Here is a 27,883-nt window from a genome sequence, read left to right on the forward strand (position 1 = left end):
AGCTCTGGGGTGAATACAAACAAAGCAGATTGGACATGATCTCTGTCCCATGTGGGGCTCACAGTTTCAATCCCCATTTTACAGATGAGGTAACTGAGACACAGAGAAGTGAAGTGACTTGCCCAAGGTCACACAACAGACAAGTAGTGGAGCTGGAATTAGAATCCTTGACCGACTCCCAGGCCCATGCTCTATTCACTGTGCCATGCTGCTTCTTCCCAGTCACATTTCCTGCCAGGCCGTTCAACGTATATCAATCTATGGTACTTGTTTAGTGCTTACTCTGTGCAGAACACTGTACTAAGTGCTTGGGTGAGTCCAATCCAACAGTGTATGAGAAAGAGGAGGAGAAAGAAAAGCAGATGACACTTTACCTTTTCTCCGGTTAGGGCTACCATGTCCAGGGGCCCATACATGAAGCGCCCAACTAATATCTGGGAGCCATCTTCTGCGGCGATCACGTCATTCGCTCGGTGATTGGCAGTCACGTTCTGGAAGGACAGGGAGATGTTCATTCAGCCTTGTAAATTACATATTTTAAATATCTCTCCCGAAACCTTAGTCAGTGTCCTCCTGCCAGGAGGAAGCAGTGTGGCTTGGTGGAAAGAGCAAGTGCCTAGGAGTCAGAGGGGCTGGGTTCTAAACCTAGCTCCCCACCTGCTGTCTGCTTGGGCAAATCACCTCACTTCTCTATGCCTCAGTTTCCTCATCTTTAAAATGGGATTGAATTCTACTCCCTCCTATTTAGATTGTGAGCCCCAAGTGGGACAGGGACTGTGTCCAACCTGATTATCTTGTATCTACTTCAGCATTTAGTACAGGGCTTGGCAAAAAGTAAGCACCTAAGAAGTACCACTGGGGAAAAAAAAGAAGGTCGAGTGCTGTTTTGGAAGGGCATCACAGGTGCCAAGCTTGCCTGGGAAAGAGCATCCCTTGCCCCCAAATGGCACCCATTAAAGCTGTCCATGCCAGGGATGGAGATCGCTGTTTGTTGTCTAGGTTGGGATAATAATAATATTAATAATTGTGGTATTTGTTAAGTGCTTACTATGATGTACCAGGCACTGTACAAAGTGCTGGGTGGACACAAGCAAATCAGGTTGGACACAGGTCCTGTCCCACATGGGGCTCACATTCTTAATCCCCATTTTACAGATGAGGTAGCTGAGGCCCAGAGAAGTGAAGTGACATGCTCAAGGTCACACAGCAGACAAGTGGTGGAGTTGGGATTAGTACCCAGGTCCTTCTGACTTCAAGGCCTGTGTTCCCTGAGACTCAGTGCCCACCCTCATTCCTGCCTCGTCTACAAAGAAAGCTCCAGTGAATCTGGAATAATTTCCAAAGCTACAAAGCCAAATCATTTTAATGAATAAAAAACAAACTGGAAAGTCCCTGGAAGAAATTTCTTAGACTCTGAACTCCCTGAGATGCTGGGAGGAGAAAAATGAGTCCAGCACTCTTGGAGAGAGAGGCTAGGTAGCACCTTATAAATGAAATAAAGAAGCAGCATGGTTCAGTGGAAAGAAGCACAGGCTTTGGAGTCGGAGGCCATGGGTTCAAATCCTGGCTCTGCCAACTGTCAGCTGTGTGACTTTGGGCAAGTTACTTAACTTCTTTGTGCCTCAGTTACCTCATCTGTAAAATGGGGATTAAGACTGTGAGCCCCCCATGGGACAACCTGATCACCTTGTAACCTCCCCAGTGCTTAGAGCAGTGCTTTGTACATAGTAAGCGCTTAATAAATGCCATAAAAAAAGTACTGGAACTTACCTGGCAAAGGGGCCAAAGAGAGGAACTGAGATAGAGTGATGGAAACCGAGAAAGGGAGAGAGGGGCTTAGAGAACAAAAGGACTCAGGGAGCGAAGGAAGGAGAAAAGAGAGCACACCCCCAAAAAAGTTGTCTGAAAGCTAATTAAGAGTCATAATTCAGGATTCTGACTAACAAAGAGGGAGTTCCGGACTCTGGTTATTCAAACTGGCTTATTAAGGATTCCTAATTGCTCCATCTAAACACTGTTTATCTCGTTTCTTCTCCAGTGTTTCCTGGCTATCATATATTAAATCAAGCTATTAGCAGGGTTAATTTGTCTGACTCTATAGCCTGAAAAGAAAGTACTGAAGTTTTCTGGAGTTCAGTCTCTAGACTCTGCTCCCTTTGGCAGTGTTGCATTTCTTTAGTTTGCTCTTTCGTATGATTCAGCTGCCCCAATTTTCAGAGCCTGATTTAGACTGTGAGCTCCATGTGGGACAAGGACTGTATCTGACCTGATAAACTTGTACCTACCCCGAGCTTAGAACAGTACTTGACTCCTAGAAAGCACTTTACGAATACCATAAAAAACAACAACAAAGAGTCGTTTGCTGGACAGAGACTAAGAAGACCCTTTGGGAATCTAATAGAGGGTTGTTGGTTTTTAACGCAACCTGAATCAAGCAATCAGTTGTGTTTATTGAGCAGTTACTGTGTGCAGAGGGCTTGGGAGAATACAATGCAAAAATATGATGTAGTTGGGAAACTTTATTCCTGCCCACAGTGACCTTACAGTCTATAGATGGGGAGACAGACATTAATATAATGTAAATTATGGGTATTTATACAAATGTTGTGGGGCTGAGGGAGGGGTAAATAAAGGGAGCAAATCCAAGTGCAAGGGTGATACAGGAAGGGAGTGGGAGAAGAGGAAATGAGGGCTTAGTTGGGGAAGACCTCTCGGAGATGTGCTTTCAATAACGCTTTGAAGGTCGAGAGAGTGACTGTCAGAAACGAAGATAAAAGATAAAAGATTGGAAACGGACTGTTGCTCAGGCCCCTGTCCTACTGTTGATCACTTAGCTGGGTGGGTAGGTGGGGTCCTGCTAATGCTGGACTCTGGACAGGAAGAAAAACAAAGCAATACACTGGTGTTTATCTTGTTGTTTTCTAAAGATCTCTAGGGTAAGAGATGCCATGGGCCTCCTGGGGAGTACAGTGAAGATATAACACAGAGCGATTCATCGTTAATACAAAAATGTCAACCACTCCAGTTTCTTGGTTTGTTTTTCACAAAGTCTTAGATAATCGCTCCTGTTCTGAAGACAGATTTTGATTTTGAGAGCAGATAGCCACCATTGAGGGAGAGCAGAACGAATTCCCTCCAGGTAACCGGATTGACGGCTGCTACCTACTCTCAGTTTGACTTGTGTCCTCTTTCGGAGCCATTTTTCTCGGGGATTCGAAGGGCTGAGGGTGGCAGGGTCAAGACCATCAATTTCCTTGACGTTCACACTCTCATACCTCATGACCTGGAATAAAACACAACCATCAGTAACTATGTGCCACCTGTTAAAATTCTCCCCACTTCCCTTGAGAGATGTCATCTCTTTTGCTCTTAGAAAGAGCACTTACTGTGTGCAGAGCACTGTACTAAGCACTTGGGAGAGAAGCAGAGTGGCCTAGTGAAGAGAGGCCAGGCCTGGGATTTAAAGGACCTGGGTCCTAATCCCAACTCTGCCACATGCTTGCTGCATGACCTTGGACAATTCACTTAACTGGGCCTCAGTTTACTCTTCTGTAAAATGGGGATTCAATACCTGTTCTCCCTCCTACTTAGATAGCGAGCTCCCATGTAGGACAGGGTCTGTATCCAACCTGATAGACTTGTCTCTGCCCCAGCACTTAGTACAGTGCTTGCCATATAGTAAGCATTTAACAAATACCACAATTATTAGTTATTATTATCCTGATGAGAAATTGAAAGGACCACTTCCCCGGAATCCAAGGCAACTGCTCCTTCAACCTGTTTTGATCCACTGCTCTCATCACTCAGAAGCCTCTTCTCCAACCCCAAAGAAAATACTTTCTCGGAGAGGGCGGGGAGTTCAGTCACTGAGGCTGTTTTCCCCTCGCAGGAGGGCGAGGAGTAAGTCTTCTCGGCAAGTTGTACGAAGTCGAGCCACTGGAACAATCGATTATGTGATTAACCCACTTCTGCTCTCCTCTCTCCCACTTCCGGCCAGTGGAGCTTACAAAGGACTAGGGGGCCTGAAAAATTGACTGAATTTCATTTTAGAGGTGCTATTCAGGAAATAGCGAAGAGATTCATCCTACTGGAATCAATCCTGACATTTATATAGTGTTTCGTATAAAGAGCTTGGGTCTAGAGCTGAAAGCATGGGGTTTTGCTAACCGTCATTTTTAGGGGAAAATGAGAAAAAGAGAATGTTCTCACATGAACTCCTTTTCAAGCAAAATAATATTGCATGGAACAGCTGGCACTGGAGATACTCTTTCATGCTTAAATGTTTCCACCAGATTTTTCCATTCCTTTTTCTGGAGGTTTATATGTTTTCATCTTAACTTGTAAAGAACTCTGCAGGGAAATTTTATCTAACAGAGGAACAGATTGACTGATGGAAAATAATAGCTAAAAAGAAGAGAGAGAAAACTACAGGCAGATCAGGGAAGCTTGGCTGGTTCCACATGTCTGAGTCGCTGCCTTTGAATCTGAATAATTTAACAGGTCTCGGGCAAGAGCCTGTGGGCTTTCGGTGCAACTGATAGTGACTGGAATGCAGAAGTTAACAGAAAGTTCTCGTAAGGGTCAATCTTCAGCAACCCCCTGCCTATTCTCATCGCACTCCAAAAGCTGTGCCACAGTGCTCTGCTACCTCCATCTCTGCCTCACAAAGATTCAGTACAGTGCTCTGCACACAGTAAGCGCTCAATAAATATGATTCAGTGAATGAATACGGCCAATGCAATCCATGTATGGTACTCCCCGGTCTGGAGATTCAAGTGAACAAATATGTCACACGCTTTCCCAGATATAAGCAGCAGCATGGCCTAGAGAATAGAGCATGGGTCTGTGAGTCAGAAGGACCTGGGTTCTAATCCCGGCTCTGCCACTTCATTCATTCAATCATATTTATTGAGCGCTTACTGTGTGCAGAGCACCGTACTAAGCTCTTGGGAAGTACAAGTTGGCAACATATAGAGATGGTCCCTACCCAACAACGGGCTCATACTTGAATGCTGTGTGACCTTGGGAAAGTCCCTTCACTTCTTTGTACCTCAGTAACCTCATCAGTAAACTGGAGATTAAGACTGTGAGTCCTACATGGGATGGGGACTGTGTCCAACCTGATTACCTTGTATCTAGCCCAGCACTTAGGACAGCATTTGACACGTACTAAGCGCTTCACAAATGCAATCCTCCTAAGAGGAACAGATTCTTTTAGACGTGTTCAGTGAGCACATCTTCTCCGCTTGGAAAGATGCCCTGATCAATTTCCCTCACCCTAGTCGAGAAATGGAGAATGAAATAGAATCTCCCCCTTCTAGACTGTGAGCCCGTTAGGTAGGGATTGTCTCTGTTGCCGAATGGTACTTTCCAAGCACTTAGTACAGTGCTCTGCGTAAAGCAAATGCTCAAAAAATACGATTGAATGAATGAATGAAATGGCTCTTTACCAAATTTTGAGGTTCGGTGGCCAGATTAGATATTTCTTCACCTGGTTGAGCCCTGCTTTAAAGCCATGCTTCATGGGGCAAAGATGGGAACCTAGTGCAACTTCAGGGGGTGAATAAGGTGTCAATAAGTTCTGCCTCCAGACCGTTCTCCATCCTGACATCCTGTGGACCCCTTTCCGGCTGTGGGCTTGGAGGTCGACGGGAACCCCGCTACCCCTTCCTCCCTTGGGATGGTCTTCTGCCCCTCCGCGAGCCTTGGTCAGAAAACCTTACTGTGGGCAGGGAACATATCTTCCAACTTATATTGCTCTCTCTCAATTGCTTAGTACAGTGCTCTTCACACAGTGAGTGCTCAGTACCTAGCACCAATTGACTGAAAAGACAAGCTAGGGAGGGAAGAATTTTCAACTTTCCAAGTGGTCGGCCAGTCACCAAACTGAGAGTGGAACGCATTCATGATTGATCTCCCCTCCATCACGATTTCAACCCATGACACCAAACCGCCCCCTCCCTCTGGATCTCAGGATAGCCTACAACTAAGATAGCATAATCGCATCATTCCCCGTTAAATCTATTTAAAACTCTCCCTCTTAAAGTTCGGGAGCTCGGAGAAAACACTTGAGCCTCCATCCACACAAAAGCCCACGTCATCCTGTCAGAGATCTCTGCCAAATCTCCAGTGGGCGGTGACTCGATCTGCAAATGAAACTCAGTCCCGGGGTCCAAACCTCCAGCCCAGCAGGGCAGTTCTTAGGGTGGCAGATGGACCAGACTATCTACTCACTTGCAGGACAAAATAAACCACTCGTTCCTGCCAAGAATTCAGCACTGAGAGCAGCATGCCTGTCTTTGTTCTCCTTTGGCATGCTCACTTGTATAACATTATTTATTTCCTTCCCGGAGATTCTGGAAGTGCTGGAGGTTGGGAAATTCATTCTCCATAAGGCTTGTTGGAGTGTCTGGTTCCCGACCTCAACATCTGTACTTGAAGACGAATATGAGGGTGAAAGGGCCAGGTGGAGAACATGGAACTTTTGAAATGCTAATCTCTACTCCCTTGGCATCTGCCAAGAGAAGCAGCATGGCACAGTGGATAGAGCATGGGCCTGGGAGTTAGAAGGACTTGGGGTCTAATCCCGGCTCTGCCAGTTGCCTGCTGTGTGACCTTGGGCTAGTCACTTCACTTCTCTGGGCCTCAGTTACCTCATCTGGAAAATCTGTGAAAATCTTATTACAGTGCCTGGCACATAGTAAGTGCTTAACAAATACTTTTATTATTGTTATTATTATTATTATTATTATTAATCTGTTCAGAAGCAGAGAGGGACTGCAGACCAGCCTAGTTCAGGAGGAATGGATATGCCTTAGGTTCATCAGTCTAACAATCCATGATATTTATTGAGCACTTACTGTAAGCAGAACACTGTATTAAGCATTGGGAGAGCACAATACAGTAGAGTTGATAAACCAGATTCCCATCCATGAGGATCATGGGAAAGCAGCATAGCCCTTTGGACTGTAAGTTCACTGTGGTCAGGGAATGTGTCTGTTTATTGTACCATATTCTCCCAAGTGCTTAATATATTTGCTCTGCACACAGTAAGCGTTCAATAAATACAACTGACTGAAAGAGCATGGGCCTGGAAATAGAAGACCTGCGGCCTATTCCCAGTTCTACCACTTGTCTGCTGTGTGACCTTAATTTTTCCATGCCATAGTTACCTCATAAAATGGGGATTCAATCCTACTCCCTCCTATTTAGACTTTGAGTCCCAAGTGGGACAGGGATATAATCCAATTTTCATCTACCCTATTGCTTAGTACAGTGCTTAACAAGTAAGCGCTTAACAAATACCATATTTTTTTAAAAGTAGCTTACTATTATTTTCATTATAATAGTATTGTTATTATGAAGTCAATCCGTCTTCAGCTGCAGCCTTCCAAACCTATGGCCCTCCTGAAACCACAAAGCAACAACTATTTGTTAGCTTACAGTCGCTGTTTGATTCTAGAAAGGGTTGAGGCTCCTTCAGCCTACAAGGTTAACACTTCATCTCCTTGAAATCTGGCTCCTTCTCTGACCCTGATCACCATCTAAAAGCTGCTATTTTGAGTTCTCCTTAACAGTATGTTTTTCTTCTTCTTTCTTTTCTATGTTCTATTTTTCTTCTCAGTAATGATAGTAATTTAAGAACACACACACATACGCGCGCGCACACACACACACACACACACACCCCAACAACAACAACAAAAACCCAACCCAGACTTGCAACCTGGATATCATTTCCTCGCCAGGTGTCAAATGCCTCATTGATTTTTCATGTAATAAAGATGAAATCTGAAGTTTGTTCACCAGGCATTTCTACGCATTAAGCCTTTTTGCTTTAAATATGATAGTGCTAAGCCCCAAGAGGCCAGCATTTCTTAAACTTTGGACAAAAGCTGGATTTTGGTCTTTAATTTAGCTGACGGCTCAGTGGGTCTGATCTGGTCGGTTCAAAAAAAAATGGGAAAGGTTGTTGCTAAATGAATTATTCCTGCTCTGTGGTATCTTTTATTGTGGCATTACCGGGTGTTATTTTTACATTTCAAAGCCCTTCTGAAAGGGAAGCAATCTTCTGCCGTTCGGTTTCAGCAGGACTCGGCATATTTAGAAGAGTCTACAATAATGATGAATTCAGATGCTACGTGGACAGAATATAATCCAAGCTGGTGTCTAGTCTATCTATAATTCTATTCATTTATAATGATGCTACTGATGCCTGTTGGAATGTTTTTAAGTGTTTAGTACAGTGCTCTGCATACAGTAAGCCCTCAATAAATACCATTGAATGAATGAATGTCTCCCCCTTTTGACTGTGAACCTGTTGTGGGCAGGGATTGTCTCTCTTGCTGAATTGTACTTCCCAAGCGCCTAGTACAGTGCTCTGCACACAGTAAGCGCTCAATAAATATGATCCAATGAATATTCTAGGACCGAATGTGGGCTGAATGCCCCTGCTCTCTTCTCCTCCCTCCAGGCTCGCATCTCCTCCTGCCTTCAGGACATCTCCATCTGGTTGTCTGCCCGTCACCTAAAACTCAACATGTCCAAGACTGAACTCCTTGTCTTCCCTCCCAAACCCTGCCCTCTCCCTGACTTTCCCATCACTGTGAATGGCACTACCGTCCTTCCCGTCTCACAAGCCCGCAACCTTGGTGTCATCCTCGACTCCGCTCTCTCATTCACCCCTCACATCCAAGCCATCACCAGAACCTGCCAGTCTCAGCTCCGCAACATTGCCAAGATCCACCCTTTCCTCTCCATCCAAACCGCTAACCTGCTCATTCAAGCTCTCATCCTATCCCGTCTGGACTACTGCATCAGCCTCCTCTCTGATCTCCCATCCTCGTGTCTCTTCCCACTTCGATCCATACTTCACGCCGCTGCCCAGATTGTCTTTGTCCAGAAATGCTCTGGGCATGTTACTCCCCTCCTCAAAAATCTCCAGTGGCTAACAATCAATCTGTGCATCAGGCAGAAACTCCTCACCCTCGGCTTCAAGGCTCTCCATCACCTCGCCCCCCTCCTACCTCACCTCCCTTCTCTCCTTCTACAGCCCAGCCCGCACCCTCCGCTCCTCTGCCGCTAATCTCCTCACCGTGCCTCGTTCTCACCTGTCCCGCCATCGACCCCCAGCCCACGTCATCCCCCTGGCCTGGAATGCCCTCCCTCCCAACATCCGCCAAGCTAGCTCTCTTCCTCCTTTCAAGGCCCTACTGAGAGCTCACCTCCTCCAGGAGGCCTTCCCAAACTGAGCCCCCTTCTTCCTCTCCCCCTCGCCCCCGTCTCCATCCCCACCGTCTTACCTCCTTCCCTTCCCCACAGCACCTGTATATATGTATATATGTTTGTACATATTTATTACTCTATTTATTTATTTTACTTGTACATATCTATTCTATTTATTTTATTTTGTTAATATGTTTGGTTTTGTTCTCTGTCTTCCCCTTCTAGACTGTGAGCCCACTGTTGGGTAGGGACTGTCTCTATATGTTGCCAACTTGTACTTCCCAAGTGCTTAGTACAGTGCTCTGCACACTGTAAGCGCTCAATAAATACGATTGATTGATTGATTGATTGGGGGCTGTGAATCCATTATCCCTCATGAGTCCATGGCATAGAAGAGAGTCAGACGGAGGGCTGAGCCCCAATTTTGGCTGAACAACATTCGCTCCCCAGCTTGCTCCTCAGCGGATGGGTATTCAGTCAGTTGATGGTATTTATTGAGTGCACACTGTGTGCTGAGCACTGGACTAAGTGCTTAGGAGAGTACAGTATGCCAGAGTCAGTAGATATGGTCTCTGACCTAACGAAGACTGCCTAGCAGAGTAATCTCACCCATTGGAGAATTCTGCCTTGGATTGCCTCTTCATTCATTCATTCATTCAATCGTATTTATTGAGCGCTTCCTGTGTGCAGAGCACTGTACTAAGCGCTTGGGAAGTACAAGTTGGCAACATATAGAGATGGTCCCTACCCTTGACCATAATCTCATTGTGGGCAGGAAATGTGTCTGTTTATTGTTGCACTGTACTCTCCCAAGTGCTTAGGACAGTGCCTTGCACACTGTAAATACTCAATAAATACAACTGAATGAATAAATGAAAGATTAATAGCAGAGCCCTTCACCTGGTATTGTGTCCCATAGGCCAGAATCAATCACTGGTACTTATTGAATGCTTACTGTGTACAGAACACTCTATTAAGTGCTTGGACAGTACAATTCAACAGAGCTGGTAGACACATTCTCTGGAATGTTCTGATAACCTCCATTTTACAGTGGGAGCCCCAGAGAAACCTAAGATCTGGTGGTGGGGATGGGGGTGATTTTTGTTTTTTTAAATGGCACTTGTTAAGCACTTACTGTGTTCCTGACACTCTTCTAAGCGCTGGAGTAGATACGAAGTGATCATATTGGACACAGTCCATATCTCACATGGGGCTCACTGTCTTAATCCCCATTTTCCAGTTGAGGTAACTGAGGCCCAGAGAAGTGAAGTGACTTGCCCAAAGTTGCACAGCAGGCAAGTGGCAGAGCATTTGTATAACATCGTTTATTTTCTTCCCTGAGATTCTGGAAGCGCTCAAGGTCAGGAAATTTATTCTCCAAAAGGCTTGTTGGAGCGTCTGGTCCCCGACCTTGACATCTGCCCTTGAAGATGAATCTGAGGCTGGAAGGGCCAGCTGAAGAACATGGTCCCCATCGCCAACTTTTGAAATGCTAATCTCTACTCCCTTGGTATCTGCCAAGAGAAGCAGCATGGCATAGTGGATAAAGCACAGGCCTGGGAGTCAGAAGGATCTAGGGTCAAATCCCGGTTCTGCCACTTGCCTGCTGTGTGACCTTGGGTAAGTCACTTCACTTCTCTGGGCCTCAGTTACCTCATCTGGAAAATCTTTGAGCCCTGCCGGGGTAGGGGACTGTGTCCAACTGGATTATTTTGTATCTACTCCAGCAGGTAGAACAGCGCTCGGCCCATAGTAAGCGCTTAACAAATACCACTAAGAGAAAAAAATCTTTGGGTCCATAGCATTGATGATGGCATTCACATAATCCCTACTAGGATCAAACAGTGGCAGAACCAAGATTAGGACCCAGGTCTTCCATCCCCTTTACCTGAGCTCTTTCCAGTAGGCCAGGCTGCTATCTAACCCCAGGGGGTGGGCAGGGGGATGACAGTCAGTCGCCTCAAGAACTGGAAAGCGTCTAAGCTGAGCAGCAGCCGGCCAGGACGCTAGCGACACAGAAACTCAATTAAACCCCAGAGAGGCGCAGGCTAGCTCCAAATGTCAATTTCGTCGATGCCAAGAGGAGAGAGTTGGGAGCTCTGCCCGACTGTTTATTTTCATTCAGCCCTTGCTGTGGAGCTGCTTCTAAGCATTTACTGACAGGTGGGCAGATAGCGCTCTGGGTGAGCACCGCCAAATTAGTCATTGAGAAAAGGGAGGAAAAAGGTGAGGCGTGTAAATGAACGCACAGGGTTTCACTGACGCTCACTTACACGGAAAAAGAGCTCTGTTATAGGGTACTCTCCCAAGTACAGTGCTCTGCAAACTGTAGGCACTCAATAAATACCACTGATCGATGACTGATACAACCCGAGACACTCTGCTGGAAGATCAAAACCCACATATTGCAAGGTGAGGGATTCAGCCTACCCTGGCAACAAACATTAGTTCATGAATGAGATCACTTTGGCTACCTGAGGAAATTTGCTTCTATAACAAGAAGAGTCGAAGCATTTACTGTGCCAAGCTTTCATGCTATGTCGTAAATCCCGGGATAGATACAAGACAATTGTATCGGATGCGTTCTCCATTCTGCATGGGGCTCATGACCTAAGAGGACTAATAATAACAATGATAATAATAATAATAATAACAACAACAATAGTGGTATTTGTTAAGTGCTTATATGTGCTAGGCACTTTACTAAGGGCCAGGGTGGATGCAAGCAAATCGGGTTGAACACAGTTTCTGGGGCTCACAATCCTAATCCCCATTTTACAGATGAGGTAATGGAGGCACAGAAAAGTGAAGTGACTTGCCCAAGGGGGCACAGTAGACAATTGGCAGAGCTAGGATTAGAACATTCTGACTCCCAAGCCCATGGTCTCTTCACTAGGCCATGCTGCTTCTCAATAACTGGGGCTAAACCCTCACGCTCCTGCCCTTTCCACCAAGATACCACTTCCTCCCTCGATTTATAATGGTGGTAAATGATAAATTCATTTAAATACGATTAAATGAATGAATGAGTAAATGAATGAATCAAACGGTGGCAGGGAAGAGCAATCCTACTTCCTAGGAAACCGTTCATCTGGAAACGGCCAGTGATCACCTGCGTTTTCAGACAAAGCAGGATTAAAATGACTTCCAAGCCTTGTTAAAAAAGAATCAAACCTTGTAATTAGGCGTGAAGCCCTGGAAGTAGTAGTTTTAATCACATCAGTGAGTCTTCTCCTTTTAACAAAGTTAAATACAGAAGCGAATAAGCCCACAGGAGAGCCATATCAAGCCAGCTTTCTCCCAAGACCATCCCTGGCAGACCCTCCCCTGGCCCTGTCTCTACTCTCCCAGTAAGAGCTACAGTGGATGCAGTAGTATTCATTCATTCATTCACTCATTCATTCAATCGCATTTATTGAGCATTTACTGTGCACAGAGAACTGTACTGAGCACTTGGGAGGTGCACTATAACAATAAACAGACACTTTCCCTACCCATAACAAGCTTACAGTCTGGACAAGAAGACAGAAATTAATATAAATAAATTACAGATATGTCCATTAATGCTGTGGGGCTGGGATGGGGATGAATAAAGGGAGAGGGTCAGGACGATGCAGAAGGGAGTGGGAAAAGAGGAAAGGAGGGCTTAGGCAAGGAAGACCTCTTGGAAGAGATGTGACTTCAATAAAGCTTTGAAGGAGAGGAGAGAAACTGTCTGTTGGATTTGAGGAGTGGGCATTCCAGGCCAGAGGGAGGATGTGGGCAAGGAGCTGGCGACAAGATAGATGGGATTGAGATGCAATGAAAAGGTTGGCATTAGAGGAGCAAAGTGTGCTGGTTGGGTTGAAGAGTAGCAAGGTGAGGTAGGAGGGGGCAAGGTGATACACCATTTAAGTCAAGAGCGCTATCCATCCATCATATCATTTCACTTCTGTTTGAAGTGGTCTTCCCTCGGAGGGGACCCCACAGGGAGGTGAGCCAGCAGATCGCCCGCCTCCTTAACGGTGAACCGCTGGTTAGGGAAATTTGAGTTACCTGTCTCAGAATGAAAGCCACCACGTCAGTTGATTCCCAGTAGCTGGCGTGGAAGAGATGGGGCAGGGCCACAGTGGGGAAAGCTGTCAGGACGTCCGGACAATATAAGGCGTAGTCTATCCGTTTGGTGCCCCACCATTTAGCAGTGACTGTGCGGGATGAACAATGTAGATTAATTCGGTGACACTCGAGATTGCCCCCTGCCCAACTCCCAACCTAATAGCAAGGATTATTTCTGGTTCCTTGGTGTAATGGTTAACACTCTGAACTCTGAATTCAGCGGTCCAAGTTTGAATCGCCATGGGACCTGCTGTGTTCTAATAATAATAATAATAACTGTGGCATTTGTTAAGTGCTTACTATGTGCCAGGCTCTGTGCTGTACTTACAGTCTTAATCCCCATTTTATAGATGAAGGAACCGACGAACAGAAAAGTAAAGTGACTTGCCTAAGGCCAAACAGCAGACAAGTGGTAGATCCGGGATTAGAACCTATAACCTTCTGACCCCCAGGTCCACGCTCTCTCCATTATGCTGTGTTTTATTAGAAGTGGCATGGACTAGCAGATAGAGCCTGGGCCTGGGAGTCAGAAGGACCTGGGTTCTGATCCCGGATCCGCCACTGGTCTGTTGTGCTACCTTGGGCAAGACACTTCACTTCTCTGAACCTCATTTTCCTCATCTGGAAAATGGGGATGAAGACCGTAAGCCCCATGAGGGGCATGGACTGTGTTCGACCTGATTACTTTCCATTCACCCCGGTGCTTAGAACAGTGTCTGGCAGATAGTGGGTGCTCAACAAATACCATAAAAAAAGATTCCATACATTTGCAGAGCTCTTTTATTTTTCTAAAGTGCTTGCATGGGGCTTTTGATCTTGCCCTCTATCACTGTGAAGTACCACTCTCCCTATTTTACAGATGAGGAAACTGAGTTTCAGAATCATAAAGTGACTTCCAGCAGGGTTACCCCAGCAGGCAGCCACTGAGGGGACTGAGGAACGAGGGATCCCTGACTCTTGGCTCATTTCACTGGGCAATGGTGCACAAATCGTGGGGAAACAACAAACTTCAGCCAGCAGACCAAGTTCTCAGTTGTATCAAGCGCTTAGTACAGTGCTCTGCACACAGTAAGCGCTCAATAAATATGATTGATTGATCTGTGTCCGACCTAATTTTCTTATATCTATTCCAGCGTCTAATATAATACTTGGCACGTAGACTCTAGACTATAAGCTCATTGTGGGCAGGAAATATGTTTATTTATTGCTATACTGTACTCTCTCAAACGCTTAGTACAGTGCTCTGCTCACAGAAAGTGCTCAATAAATACAACTGACTGACATAGTCAGCACTTGACAGATCCCCCTCTAGACTGTCAGCTCGTTGTGGGCTGGCAACGTGTCTACCAACTCTGTTATGCTTTATGAACTTGGGCAAATCACTTCACTTCTCTGGGCCTCAGTTACTTCATCTGTAAAACAGGGATTGATACTGTAAGCCCCACGTGGGACAGAGAAAGCGTCTGACCCGATTTGCTTGTATCCACCCCAGTGCTTAGTCTAGTGCCTGGCACACAGTAAGTGCTTAACAAATAACATAATTCTTATCAGTGTCATCATCATCATCATCATCAATCGTATTTATTGAGCGCTTACCGTGTGCAGAGCACTGTACTGAGCACTTGGGAAGTATAAATTGGCAACATATAGAGACAGGCCCTACCCAACAGTGGGCTCACAGTCTAAAAGGGGGAGACAAAACCAAACATACTAACAAAATAAAATAAATAGAATAGATATGTACAAGTAAAATAAATAAATGAATAAATAAATAGAGTAATATGTACAAACATATATACATATATACAGGTGCTGTGGGGAAGGGAAGGAGGTAAGATGGGGGGGATGGAGAGGGGGACGAGGGGGAGAGGAAGGAAGGGGCTCAGTCTGGGAAGGCCTCCTGGAGGAGGTGAGCTCTCAGTAGGGCCTTGAAGGGAGGAAGAGAGCTAGCTTGGCGGGTGCGCAGAGGGAGGGCATTTCAGGCCCGGGGGATAACGTGGGCCAGGGGTCGATGGCGGGACAGGCGAGAATGAGGTACGGTGAGGAGATTAGTAGCAGAGGAGTGGAGGGTGCGGGGTGGGCTGTAGAAGGAGAGAAGGGAGGTGAGGTAGGAGGGGGCGAGGTGATGGAGAGCCTTGAAGCCGAGGGTGAGGAGTTTCTGCCTGATGCGCAGATTGATTGGTAGCCACTGGAGATTTTTGAGGAGGGGAGTAATATGCCCAGAGCATTTCTGGACAAAGATAATCCGGGCAGCAGCATGAAGTATGGATTGAAGTGGGGAGAGACACGAGGATGGGAGATCAGAGAGAAGGCTGATGCAGTAGTCCAGACGGGATAGGATGAGAGCTTGAATGAGCAGGGTAGCGGTATGGATGGAGAGGAAAGGGTGGATCTTGGCAATGTTGCGGAGCTGAGACTGGCAGGTTTTGGTGACGGCTTGGATGTGAGGGGTGAATGAGGGAGCGGAGTCGAGGATGACACCAAGGTTGCGGGCTTGTGAGACGGGAAGGATGGTAGTGCTCAAGCTCTTAGTAAAGTGCTCTACCCACAGCAAGCACTCAATAAATATCACTGATTGATCGATTGGTGTCTCAGAAAGAGTCTCTCTGGCTTGGGCTGGCAGGAGCAGGGGAGAACAGGGTCTTTTACTTACTGTTAGCGATGTTAGCCGAGGAGAGGCTCTCGGTGGAGCCCAAGATTTCACTGTTCATGCTGACCAAGCTCGACCTCCTCGCTCGTGTCCGGGGCTGACTGGGTGGAAGAAGTGAGGCTGGGGTGTCAGGGGAAGAAGGGCTATTGGCTGCACTGGTCTCCAGGAACAGGGAGCTGTGGTGTTGGATCGTGTCCACTGTGCGTTCAAACAGAAAAGCGAGGTTATATTAATGCCTGTCTCTCCCTTTAGATTGTAAGCTCGGGGTGGGGAGGTAATGTGTCTGCTTATTGTTTTACTGTACTCTCCCAAGAGCTTAGTACAGTGCTCTGCACATGGTGAGCACTCAATAAATACAATTAAATGAATGAAGGAGCCATTCCGCCCCTCCTCCATCCAGATGGGGCAATTTGGGGAAAGATGAAAGAAGACTCCAAACAAGCTCTAACCAGCTCTCAGGGTGGACCAACCAGGCCTTTTACTGTTTTTCTCCCTCCTCATCCCTCCTACTTCCTAATAATAATAATGATGATTAATAATTGTGGTATGTGTTCAGCACTTACTATGTGACAAGCACTGTTCTAAATGCTGGGGTAGGGACACAGACCCTGTCCCATATTGGGCTGAGAGGGAAGACAGGTATTGAAACCCTAGTAGGTGCCATGCCCAAGGTCACACAGCAGGCAATTGGATTAGAACCCAGGTCCTCTGATTCCGAGGCCCATGCCCATTCCACTAGGCTACACCGCTCCTACCTCCCTGCCATTTCATTAGACCATAAGATCCTCTCTAAACTGTAAGCTCCTTGTGGGCAGAGGGCGTGTCTACCAACTCTGTCATACTGTCCTCTCCCAAGCATCTAGGACTGTGCTCTGTACCCAGGAAGCGCTCAGTAAATACCACTGATTGACTGGTTACTAAAGGGAGCGGAGGAAATAAATGAAAGGGAAGCTCAGATCAGATCAAATTACTGCTTATCAGTTTCAAGCTGGCGGGGTGATGTGGTCAACTCCATTAGGATGAACGAGGTTTATGGATCCTCTGTGGGTTCCACAGTCTAAAGTGCTTCTAACCTTGCAATAATGTCAAAAGAGGGGGAGTAGTTTGGACTTGATTAAGACAAATCAAAGTCGTAAGAGTGAGCAATGGCAGGAAACTTCCAATTGAGCAACTCAAATTCTAGACCTACACAGGGGAAATTCTTGGCTTTTTTTACTTTCCTCAGAAAAGGAAGAGAGATATTGGCCCTCATTCCAGACGTTGCATTATTAATCATCGGATATATTCCTTTTCCTGTTGCAGTGGAGTCAGTGCGGAGGTGGTATGCTGAAAGATGAGCCCAAAACAAAATCCTGGACCAAAGTCTGCTTACGCTCACCTGAAACATCTCTGCAAATTGGGGGAAAGTATGATTTAAGCTCATTGTAGGCAGGGAATGTATCTGTTTATTGTTGTATTGTACTCTCCCAAGCACTTTGTGCAATGCCATGCACACAGTAAGTGCTCAATAAATACGATTGAATGAATGAATTAATGAATTCTGTGATGGCACGTAAGTTCTGGGAGCATATTGGCCCATTGATTTAAAGAAAGAAATATCTATCACCCAGATCCCTGTCCAATTACATTGCCCTTAAGTAGTAATATGTGTAGTAGTAAATAGTATTTCCCGTGCCACTGTTGGGAGCAAAACACTGCGAAACCCTTGGAAAGTATATCCAAAGCCAGAAATGCATTTCCTACCCATCGGAAGCTTACGTTCTAACTGGGGTAGCTACCATATTTGCGAATAAAGTCACCGGGAATAAATAACTGAACATACAAGTGAACACACATCTCACCATATAAGTTATGCTTGAGGGCAGGATCGTGTCTCAGCTCTACTGTATTGGACCCTCCCGAGCACTTAGAACAGTGCTCTGTCCACAGTAAGGGCTAAACAAATACCACTGATGGAGTGCACACTCTGTCCCTTCTGCAACACTTATGCACTTTAAAAATACTTGATATTCTCCCCACAACATTTATGTACATATAATGTAATTTATTTTAATGTCTGTCTCCCCCTCTAGATTGCAAGTTTCTCATAGGCAGGAAAATTGTCTGTCAATTGATGTATTGTCCTCTCCCAAGTGCTTAATACAGTGTTCTGCACACACTGGAAAAGTGTCTGTCAATTGATGTATTCTCCTCTCCCAAGTGTTTAATACAGTGTTCTGCACACACTAAGTGCCCAAAAAACACAATTGATTGATTGACTGATTGAATAAATACCACTGATTGACTAGTTAATGCTAGAGGTACACCAATAAGTGTTCTACAAAATGGTCTAGAATGCTTGTCCAATAATCAGTGTTAGTGCATGGTTATTGACTCCATTCTCTCTCAGTTCCCCCGGAGTCATTCATTCATTCATTCAATCGTATTTATTGAGCACTTACTTTGTGCAAAGCACCATACTAAGTGCTTGGGAGAGTGCAGTACAACAACAAACAACTCTAACTGCTCTTCAAATTTAAAGCAAGGGCCCAAAACTTAAGCATATTGAGCTAAAATGAGATCTTGAAAACAAATCAAATAATCAACTATATTTATTAAGGGTTTACTATGGTCAGAGCATGGTACCAGCGATTGGGAAAGTACAATAAAACAATTAGCAGACATGACCCTGTTCATAAAGAGCTGATTCACCTGCCCGAAGGACAAGCCTGACAGTGGTGGGTACAATTTCTGAATCAAGCTTAGGAACAGATAGCCTCTTTCATGTGTGGGTTGCCTCTCACTCCTTCTTCTGTTTGGCCAATGTCCTGTCTGTCTCTCCGTAGGACCCAGAACATTGAATGCCTTGGTTTCCACCAATATCAGTCGATCGTATTTATTGAGTTGTACCCTGTGCAAAGCACTGGACTAAGTTCTTGGAAGAGGATGATACAACAGAATTAGCAGACCTGACCTCTGCCTGCAAGGCGCTTACAGACTAGAAAGTGCAAGATTACACCAATATGCTGCAGCATTCCGCTCTGCACATGTCCACACCCCAACCACCAAAGGGGCCGCTGCCCACAGATACACTTTGGTCTGAACTACATGGATAATTTCCCTATGCAGTCGCTGCCTCTTCCCATACCACTATTTCTAGGGACTTTTTCTAAGGACTCCCTGGCTGTTCCTTACCTAACTAGCCATGGGCTGGTGTTGGCCATTCTGCCAATCGCCTCAGGAATCATGGAAAACCTGGCTACGTAGGGTCCCAAAAGAGGCTAGAGTTCATACCGACTTGTTAGAGACCACTCAACTGATGTTCTTTATTTATTTAGTTAGTAACTTTTCATGGTATTTGTTAAGTGCTTACTATGTGCCAGGCGCTGTACTAAGCAGTGGGATGGATACAAGATAATAAGGTTGGACACAGTCCCCGTCCCACGTCAGTCTTCATCCCCATTTTCCAGAAGAGGGAACGGAGGCCCCGAGAAGTGAAATGACTTGCCCAAGGTCACACAGCGGACAAGTGGCGGAGTCGGGATTAGAACTCAGGCCCTTCAATTCCTAGGCCTGGGCTCTTTCTGCTAGGCCATCCTGCTTCTCACAGGCCACAAATGCTTACTGGGTGCAGAGCACTGTACTAAGAGCTTGGAAGAGTACAATACAACAGAGTCTAGAGGATGCGAGATTAAATGCATAGTCCACGGGGGCTTGGTGGGTAAAAGCCCCTGATCCTGATTAAGGAGAAGTAATACAAAGCACTTTCAGGTTCACCCCAGAGATGAGGCTATACATGTCTGTGGGTTACTAGGTCGGAGACACTGCCTCGGATTCTGAATCCAGAAATAAAGGACAACAGTGTGGAAGAATTCCCCAAGATTCTGATTTCAGCCTAAATACAATTACACAAGAGCCCCACTGCAGCTGAGCTTGAGAAATCAATTAAATCGCAGCCCCAATAAGGGAGCTGAGATCTTGGGCCAAACATATGAAAATGATGTTTCCATGGAAACCCCGAAAGAGGTGCATTCTCTTTAATGGAATCCATTGTAGAGTCTTCGTTCAGAAAAATCATTCTCCGCCACATGGGGATTTGCGTTCTCAGATCCTGAGAAAACACTCCCTCCCTTCCCAAATCCAACAGACCACCGCTCTCCCCACATTCCTCTACTCAATCCTTTCTTCCCCAAAATAACAAGAAGGATGCTAACAAGGACAATAATAATCGTAGCATTTGTTAAGGTTTCACTATGAGCTGACCACTGTACTTAGCACTGGAGTAACATACAAGGTTATCAAGTCAGTCAAGGTCCCTATCCCACCTTGGTCCCACAGCCTAAAGGGGAGGGAGAACAGGGATCAAAACCCCATTTTACAGATGAGGAAACTGAGGCACAGAGAAGATAAGAAGTTGTCCAAGATCACCCTGCAGGGAAATGGCGGAGTCTTTGGGTATCAGTTGACACAGATCTCAGGATGCAAGGGCTGGGGAATGGACAAGATGATCTTCTCAGGTCTCTTCCAGCCTTAGAATACTACCCAGAGGGATGCAGTGCTGCTGTAATAATAATAATAGTTATGGTACTTGTTAAACACTTACTATGTGCTAAGCCCTGTTCTAAGCACTAGGGTAGGTACATGTTCATCAGGTTGAACACAGTCTTTGTCCTACATGAGGCTCATAATCTTAATCTCCATTTTCCAGATGAGGTATCCAAGGCCCAGAGAAGTAAAGTAACTTGCCCAAGGTCACACACCAGACGTGTGGTGGAACGGGGATTAGAACCTAGGTCCTTCTGACTCCCAAGCCCGGGCTCCATCCATTTAGGAACTGGGAGAAGGGAAGCCTGGGTTGCAGCCCAACTTTACAACTAGCCTACCTCTTTGGGGCTCACTTTCTTCCTCCATAAAATAGGAGCAAGATACCTACTCGCCCTTCCTCCCCCTTTGTCTAGAAGTCCCACATGGGATAGGGACTGTCTGATCCGATTATCATGTACTCAGTCAATCAATCAATCAGTCATATTTATTGAGTGCTTACAGTGCACAGAGCACCATACTAAGCACTTGGGAGAATATAACAATACTGGTAGACACACTCTCTGCCCACACCAGCCTAGAGTTTAATGGGGGATGTGTCTCAGGTTTGTAGAGCAAAGACTCCTCACTCTCAGCTTCAAGGCTCTCCATCACTTCGCCCCCTCCTACCTCACCTCCCTTCTCTCCTTCTACAGCCCAGCCAGCACCCTCCGCTCCTCTGCCGCTAACTTCCTCACTGTACCTTGTTCTCACCTGTCCTGCTTTTGACCCCCAGCCCATGTCCTTCCCCTAGCCTGGAATGCCCTCCCTCCACACATCCACCCAAGCTAGCTCTCTTCCTCCTTTCAAAGCCCTACTGAGAGCTCACCTCCTCCAAGAGGCCTTCCCAGACTGAACCCCCTTTTTCCTCTCCTCCTCCAACCCTCCTGTCCTACCTCCTTCCCCTCCCCACAGCACTTGTATATACATTTGTACAGATTTATTACTTTATTTTACTTGTACATATTTACGATTCTATTTATTTTGTTAATGATGTGCATATAGCTTTAATTCTATTTGTTCTGACGACTTTGACACCTGTCCACATGTATTGTTTTGTTGTCTGTCTCCCCCTTCTAGACTGTAAGCCCACTGTTGGGTAGGGACCGTGTCTATATGTTGCCAATTTGTACTTCCCAAGAGCTTAGTAAAGTGCTCTGCACACAGTAAGTGCTCAATAAATATGATTGAATGAATGAATGAATGAGTAGAGAGTAAACACTTAGGAAATAACTATATTAATTAATCGGCTCTGTGAGCAGAATGATAGGCCTCAAAGCTTGGCTCCACCTTACACCAAAAGACAACTGCCTGATTTCAGATCCTCCTTGGACTTTCTCCCCCTGCTAAGTCTCCTGGTTTCTATAACCTGTCCTGCGTCTACTAGCTTGCCCAGTGTTTGGCATAAGGTAAGTGCTTAAAATTAACACAATTATTATTATTATCATCATTATTATTTCAAACAGCACCCTCCTTAACTCTTCCCTTCTCCTAAGCTCTAGAGTAACGCAGTGTCAAATTAATTATAAATCAACTTCTCTTCCCTGTGCATTAGAAATCAAGTTAATATTCTGGAGAAAGAAGGTCAATGTCAAAAGAAGCTGGGCTCCATTACCTTTTTTGTAAAGGTTATAGAATAACAGATCTGGAGTTTTTCATCAATTATTAACTCTAATTTTGGTTTGGTTTTGCTCCTGGAGAAAGACGGCATTTCAAGTCACCTCATGGGTGCGCATTATCCATTAGAGAGCATAGCGTAGCCACAACGTTACAATGTCTTGTCAGGCTGCAATCTTTCACACCATCTTTCTAATTTTCTTTTCTTTCTATTCCCTCTTTGCTATTGATTTTGTCCAATTTAACACAGGCTGATGCATCTTCTCAGTGGGCCAAAGCAGTTGTTAAATCTGACTACAGGAGTGGCGATATGGGAAGGAGAGACAGAAAAGAAATTTTCAGCAATTTTCAGTTTTAACCTCCTACCGTTGCCCCCTACAGAATCCTTACATGGGAAATGAGTCCTTACATGAAGACTAAATGTGTCTGACACAATGATCTATCATCCCATTTTTACTCTCTAAATGATAGTTGGTCTCATACTGCTTTCACTCTTTGTGTATATTTTCATGTCTGTCTCTGTCATTAAATTGTAAGCTCTGCAAGGGCAGGAAGTGTGTCATTTTCTTCTGTTGTATTTTCTTCAGCGCTTAGTACAGTATCAAGCACTCTGTATTTGGTGCACAATAAATGTTAATACTACCACCACTTATATTATATAGATGAATACCTGGCTTGGAAATCTACATGGTTTCTGCTACATCTTCCTCTCCGATGGCTCTAAGATGTTTTTTCACATAGCCATCCACGATCAGCAATGCAAAGTGTCAGACAAATTCTTCTAAGGCTACAGCCCTTGTGGGGAGGCAGAAAAAATTAACTTCAAGCATGGGGAAAAGAAAAGCTTCTCTTCATTTCAAAGCAAGATGGGGGAATGATCAAAATTCGATTTCAAGTCATTTGTTAAAGGTCTTAAGACCCCAGCACCATCAAGGGGACTCTTCACTTGTCTTTAAGCTTTTAGCAAAGGGAGACCATAAAATAATTAAGCACTTCCAGGAAAAAAAGCTGAATGAGGTGTCTAGATCTGGTAAGTCATGCTATCATCATGTAAGCTGCTAGGCATAGTGGCTACAGCATGGGCCTGGGAGTCAGAAAGTCATGGGTTCTAATTCCAGCTCTGTCACTTGTCTACTGTGTGACCTTGGGCAACTCATTTCACTTACCTGGGCCTCAGTTATCTCAGCTGTAAAATGGGGATTAAGACTGTGAGCCCCATGTGGGACAGGGACTGTTCCAACCAGATTTGTTTGTATCCATCCCAGTGCTAAGTACAGTGTCTGGCACAGAGTAAGCACTTAACAAATAACACAATAATAATAATAACTATAATTATTATTATCATCAGGGAAAAGCAATATCCAGGGTTCGATACCCGATAACAGAGAAAATATTGTTGGCTCCTTTGTGCATAACAGATTCATTCATTCATTCAATCGTATTTATTGAGTGCTTACTGTGTGCAGAGCACTGTACTAAGCGCTTGGGAAGTACAAGTTGGCAACATATAGAAACGGTCCCTACCCAACAGTGGGTTCACAGTCTAGAAGATGTTCTAGACAGATGTTAGTACAGCAAAACCTTGGTGGGATTTGTGAGATCTGTGACTTCAAATGACCAGGCATTTACCAAGTTGTGGCTCTGTTCTCCCATCTCAATGACCAAATGCATTAAATGTGGTTATTTAGAGTCCCGAGCACTGAAATAAGGCAGCTGTTTTTCTTAGGGCACCACACATTTTCTGAGAAACGGGACTAATTTGCGTATGTAGTGCTTTCCTATTTAAGGAGGGAAATAGGTTGATGCTGACTTGTACTTCACTCAATCCGGGAGATAGGAAATCTAGTCTGTCCAACAAATGACCTTTCCACCCACTTACTCTGGGTTTCATTCATTCATTCAGTAGTATTTATTGAGTGCTTACTGCGTGCATAGCACAGTACTAAAGGCCTTGGGAGAGCACAATACCACAGTAAACAGACACATTCCCTGCCCACACCAGAGAGCAAGACATCTTGCAGAGACTGGGACCCATTATCAGATCAATCAGTCAATCAATGAATGGTATTTATTTATTGTGTGCAGAGCACTGTACTAAGGGCTTGGGAGAGTACAATATAGCAGAATTGGTAGAGACATTCCCTTCCCACACTGAAATTTCAATCTAGAGGGGAAAACAATCATTAATAGCAATAAATTATGAATATGGACATGAGCACTGTGGGGCTGAGGGCGGGGAGAACAAAGGGTGAAAAGCCAAATACAAGGGTGACACAGAAAGGAGTGGGAGAAGAGGAAATAAGGGCTTAGCCAGGGAAGGCCTCTTAGAGGAGGTGTCCTTCAATAAGGCTTTGAAAGTGGGGAGCATGATTGTCAGATATGAAGAGGGAAGGCAATCCAGGCCAGAGGCAGGACGTGGGCGAGAGGTTGGCGGCAAAATTGTCAGATTTGCAACAAAGTTAAAGAATCTCTCCCACTCTCCAATCCCCTCTCCCCCCAGCATGGGCAAAAATGCCCAGCATTTCCAAATCCGGTTCCCCATTCTTTCAAGTGCCGGGAAACCGAGGCAAAGGGAGATCAAGGGCAAAACCCCGAACTTTCATTTCAGATGTTCAAACGGGAGAGGTGCTTTGTTCAACAGGACTCCCACAGAGCAAATGGCGAGGGAAGATGTAAAGCTCTATAAGTCGGACTCTTAAGATGAGAAGAAAAACATTCCTGCCACTGCATGCCCTCCTATTCGTTTTCTAGACCACAGGGCAAGTGAGTTTGACTACCCAGGATGCCTCACAAGGACTTCTGAAGAGCCCACAGAGATCTAGGAAAGGTCTTGTTCGTCGTGGACAGCCCCTTGCAAAATAGAACTGGGGAAATCCCTCACTCCCGAGGCCCTCTGGAAGTTAGCAGGACTGAATGGAAATTTTGACATCCCAGGAAAAGAGCCTGCGTCAATCCATCCAGGAGCTGCTACTACTGGGAGTGGCTGGGCAAAGGTATAGGGCAGCCTAGTAGCCTTGGAGCCTCCAAGATAAAACCAAGAGAAGCAGCATGACCTAATGGGTAGATCACAGGCCTGGGAATCAGAAGGACCTAGGTTTTAAACCTGGCTCAGCCAATCGTCTTCTGTGTCACCTTAGTCTGACCACTTCACTTCTCTGTCTCTCAGTTTCCTCAACTGTAAAATGGGGGTTAAGATTGTGAGGCCTTTGCAGAACAGGAGCTGTGTCAAACCTGACAACCTTGTATTTATCCCAGCACCTAGTAAAGTGCCCGGCACACAGTAAGCACTTAACAAATACCATTAAAAAAAAACAAACTACACATGTAGAATCTCTTCACCTCTGCTCTTTTAACTGATGACCCAGGCTATTTGAGGCTTGCATCTTCCTTGGGTGAGATGTCTCTCCCTGTTACTTCTCCTTGGTCCTCTCCCACTTCACCCCAGCCCACACGTTCGACCCTTCCAACACCACCTTACTCACTGTACCTTCGCTCTCGCTTCATCCTTCATTGTCCCCTTGTTCACGTCACCTTCCGGCCTGTATCTCCCTCCCCCTACATTATTTTATAGACCATTTTCAAAGCCCTACTCAAATCATATCTCCATCAGGAAGCCTTCCCGACTAAGCTTTCATCCCCTCTCTCTATCTTTCCTCCCTACTGCCTCACCCTTCAATCAATCAGTCATATGAATTGCACGCTTACCATGAGCAGAGCAGGGCGCTAAGCGGTTGCACTTATTCCCAACCTCTAAGCACATAGGTACTTATCACACCACTCTGTCCACAGCATTTATGCCGACATGGTTATACTTGGTCACTTTCCTTAACTGTAATTTAGTTTAAAGTCTATCTCCCCCTGTAGGCTGTAAGCTTGTTGTGAGCAGGGATTGTGTCTGTTTATTGTTCTAGTACACTCTCCCAAGTGCTTAGTACAGTGCTAGGCACACAGTAAGCCTTCAATAAATACGCTTGACTGATTGACTGTATTAAGCACCTAATACCAAACTCCCCCTTGCCTTTCTCTCCGACCCATTTGCCCCATCGTACAGTGCCCATTCCTTGAGTCACCATGTCTGAGATTCTCTTCCCCTCTAGACCGTAAACTCATTGTGGGCAGGGAATGTGTCTATTTAGTGTTATACTTTACTCTCCCAAGCACTCAGTACAGTGCTCTTCCCACAGTAAGCGCTCAATTAATACGACTAAATGAACTCCCTGAGCTCTCTGCCAGCTGGAGAAGACTGTGCTGGAACTCTACTGGCCACTTTCCAATGGAGAGAAGCCGTCGAGGGGAAAGGAGAGACAACTTTGTATTTCCAAGTACAAGTCCCTTACCGAGCAGGTGGGACCGTCCGTCTCCCAGGGGGTACCTCTGATACCGGGGCACGCTGAACGGAGGCAAGAGGCAGAACTTCTTCTCCAGGAGAGGCTCCAGTCTGGAGGCGGAGGGGTCGGCAGAGTGAAAGAAGCTGTACACCTGGCTGCAGGCGGGACGTACTTGGCAACCTGGGAGAAAAACAGGTGTGGTAACTCATGTGACACAACCTCCCCACCCTGCCCCCCACTTCGGGGCTTAGTGTATAGAGCCTGGGCCTGGGAGTCAAAAGAACCTGGGATCTAATCCCAGCTCTGCCACTCATCTGCTGCCTGACCTTGGGCAAGTCACTTTACTTCCCTGGGCCTCAGTTACTTCATCTATAAAATAGGGATAAGAGTGTTGAGCCCCACTAGGGACAGGGACTGTGTCCAACCAGATTAACTTGCATCTACTCCAGCACTTAGAACAGTGCTTGGCACCTAGTTAGTACTTAACAAGTACCATAATAATTATTATTGTTATTATTATTACCCTCTACTCAGAATAGAGACAGGAATCCAGGGACATTTTCTGGGGCCCCTAGGTAAGCAGAAAAAGGACAACTTTGATTTCCTGGGGCGGAAGAAACAAATTGTGCATGATCTTTTCCTTCCTCTTGGTGATTCTGGTGGCCTGTAAACATTCTCCCTCTTCGGCCATGGATAGGTCCGTGGTGTTCCCACTAACAGCGCAGGAAAATGATTTTGTTGGAAAAAGAAGTTGAAGCCGTTGGATCAATTGGGGGTGTTGGATGTCCTGTGGATTTGAATTCTTCATTCAATCCCTGTCTTCTATTATAGGTGATAAGAGCAATATAGCTCACAGCAACCCTGCCTTGTTGAGACCCCAGGAACCATTTCTTCAATGTAGCCAAGAAAAATGATCTTTCCTATTACATTACCCTGGCCCCTAGTCATCCTGAACCCTCACTTTCTCAGTGGAAATAATTTTCCCAAAGGAGGCACAATCCCTAAGGAAGATTGAGTAGTTTTGTCCTTTGCCTCTGCCTGGAAACTATCAAACGACAGTATTGAGTCAGCGCTTACTTGGTTCAGGGCACTGTGCTAAGCACTTGGGAGAGTACAGTAAAGTTGGCAAACAGGATGCCTGTGTACAGGAGCTTACAATCTAGTGTAATATGTTTTTGTAATAATAAAAACAAATTTCCTCTGAATGGTCACCAGACATGGGGCTTGGACTAGCTTGGGTCTCTCTAGTGGGGTCTCTAAGCCCACTAGACCTTTTAGACTGTAAACTCTCTGTGGGTAGATACTGTGTTTATTATTGTATCATACTCTCCCAAACACTTAGTACATTGCTTTGCACACAGTAAGTGCTCAATAAATACGAATGACTGACTGACAGTCCTTGGGGACA

The 27,883-nt window shown here is 45.5% G+C and overlaps 1 protein-coding gene across 3 annotated transcripts in view; it reads right to left on the bottom strand.

Annotated features, from left to right (window-relative positions):
* The window catches only part of PITPNM3 (PITPNM family member 3), a 196,123-nt gene that overhangs the window by 13,212 nt on the left and 155,028 nt on the right, over positions 1–27,883 (bottom strand). For all 3 annotated transcript variants that reach the window (XM_038759618.1, XM_038759619.1, XM_038759617.1), the window contains exons 11-15: positions 26,485–26,655; positions 15,974–16,168; positions 13,261–13,409; positions 3,167–3,283; positions 375–491 (exon numbers count right to left, since the gene is read on the bottom strand). In XM_038759618.1, coding sequence (XP_038615546.1) covers positions 375–491; positions 3,167–3,283; positions 13,261–13,409; positions 15,974–16,168; positions 26,485–26,655 — 749 coding nt within the window. The remainder of the gene's footprint in view (positions 1–374; positions 492–3,166; positions 3,284–13,260; positions 13,410–15,973; positions 16,169–26,484; positions 26,656–27,883) is intronic.

This window comes from Tachyglossus aculeatus, chromosome 17, assembly GCF_015852505.1.
Source record: "Tachyglossus aculeatus isolate mTacAcu1 chromosome 17, mTacAcu1.pri, whole genome shotgun sequence".
NCBI classification, from domain to species: Eukaryota; Metazoa; Chordata; class Mammalia; order Monotremata; family Tachyglossidae; genus Tachyglossus; species Tachyglossus aculeatus.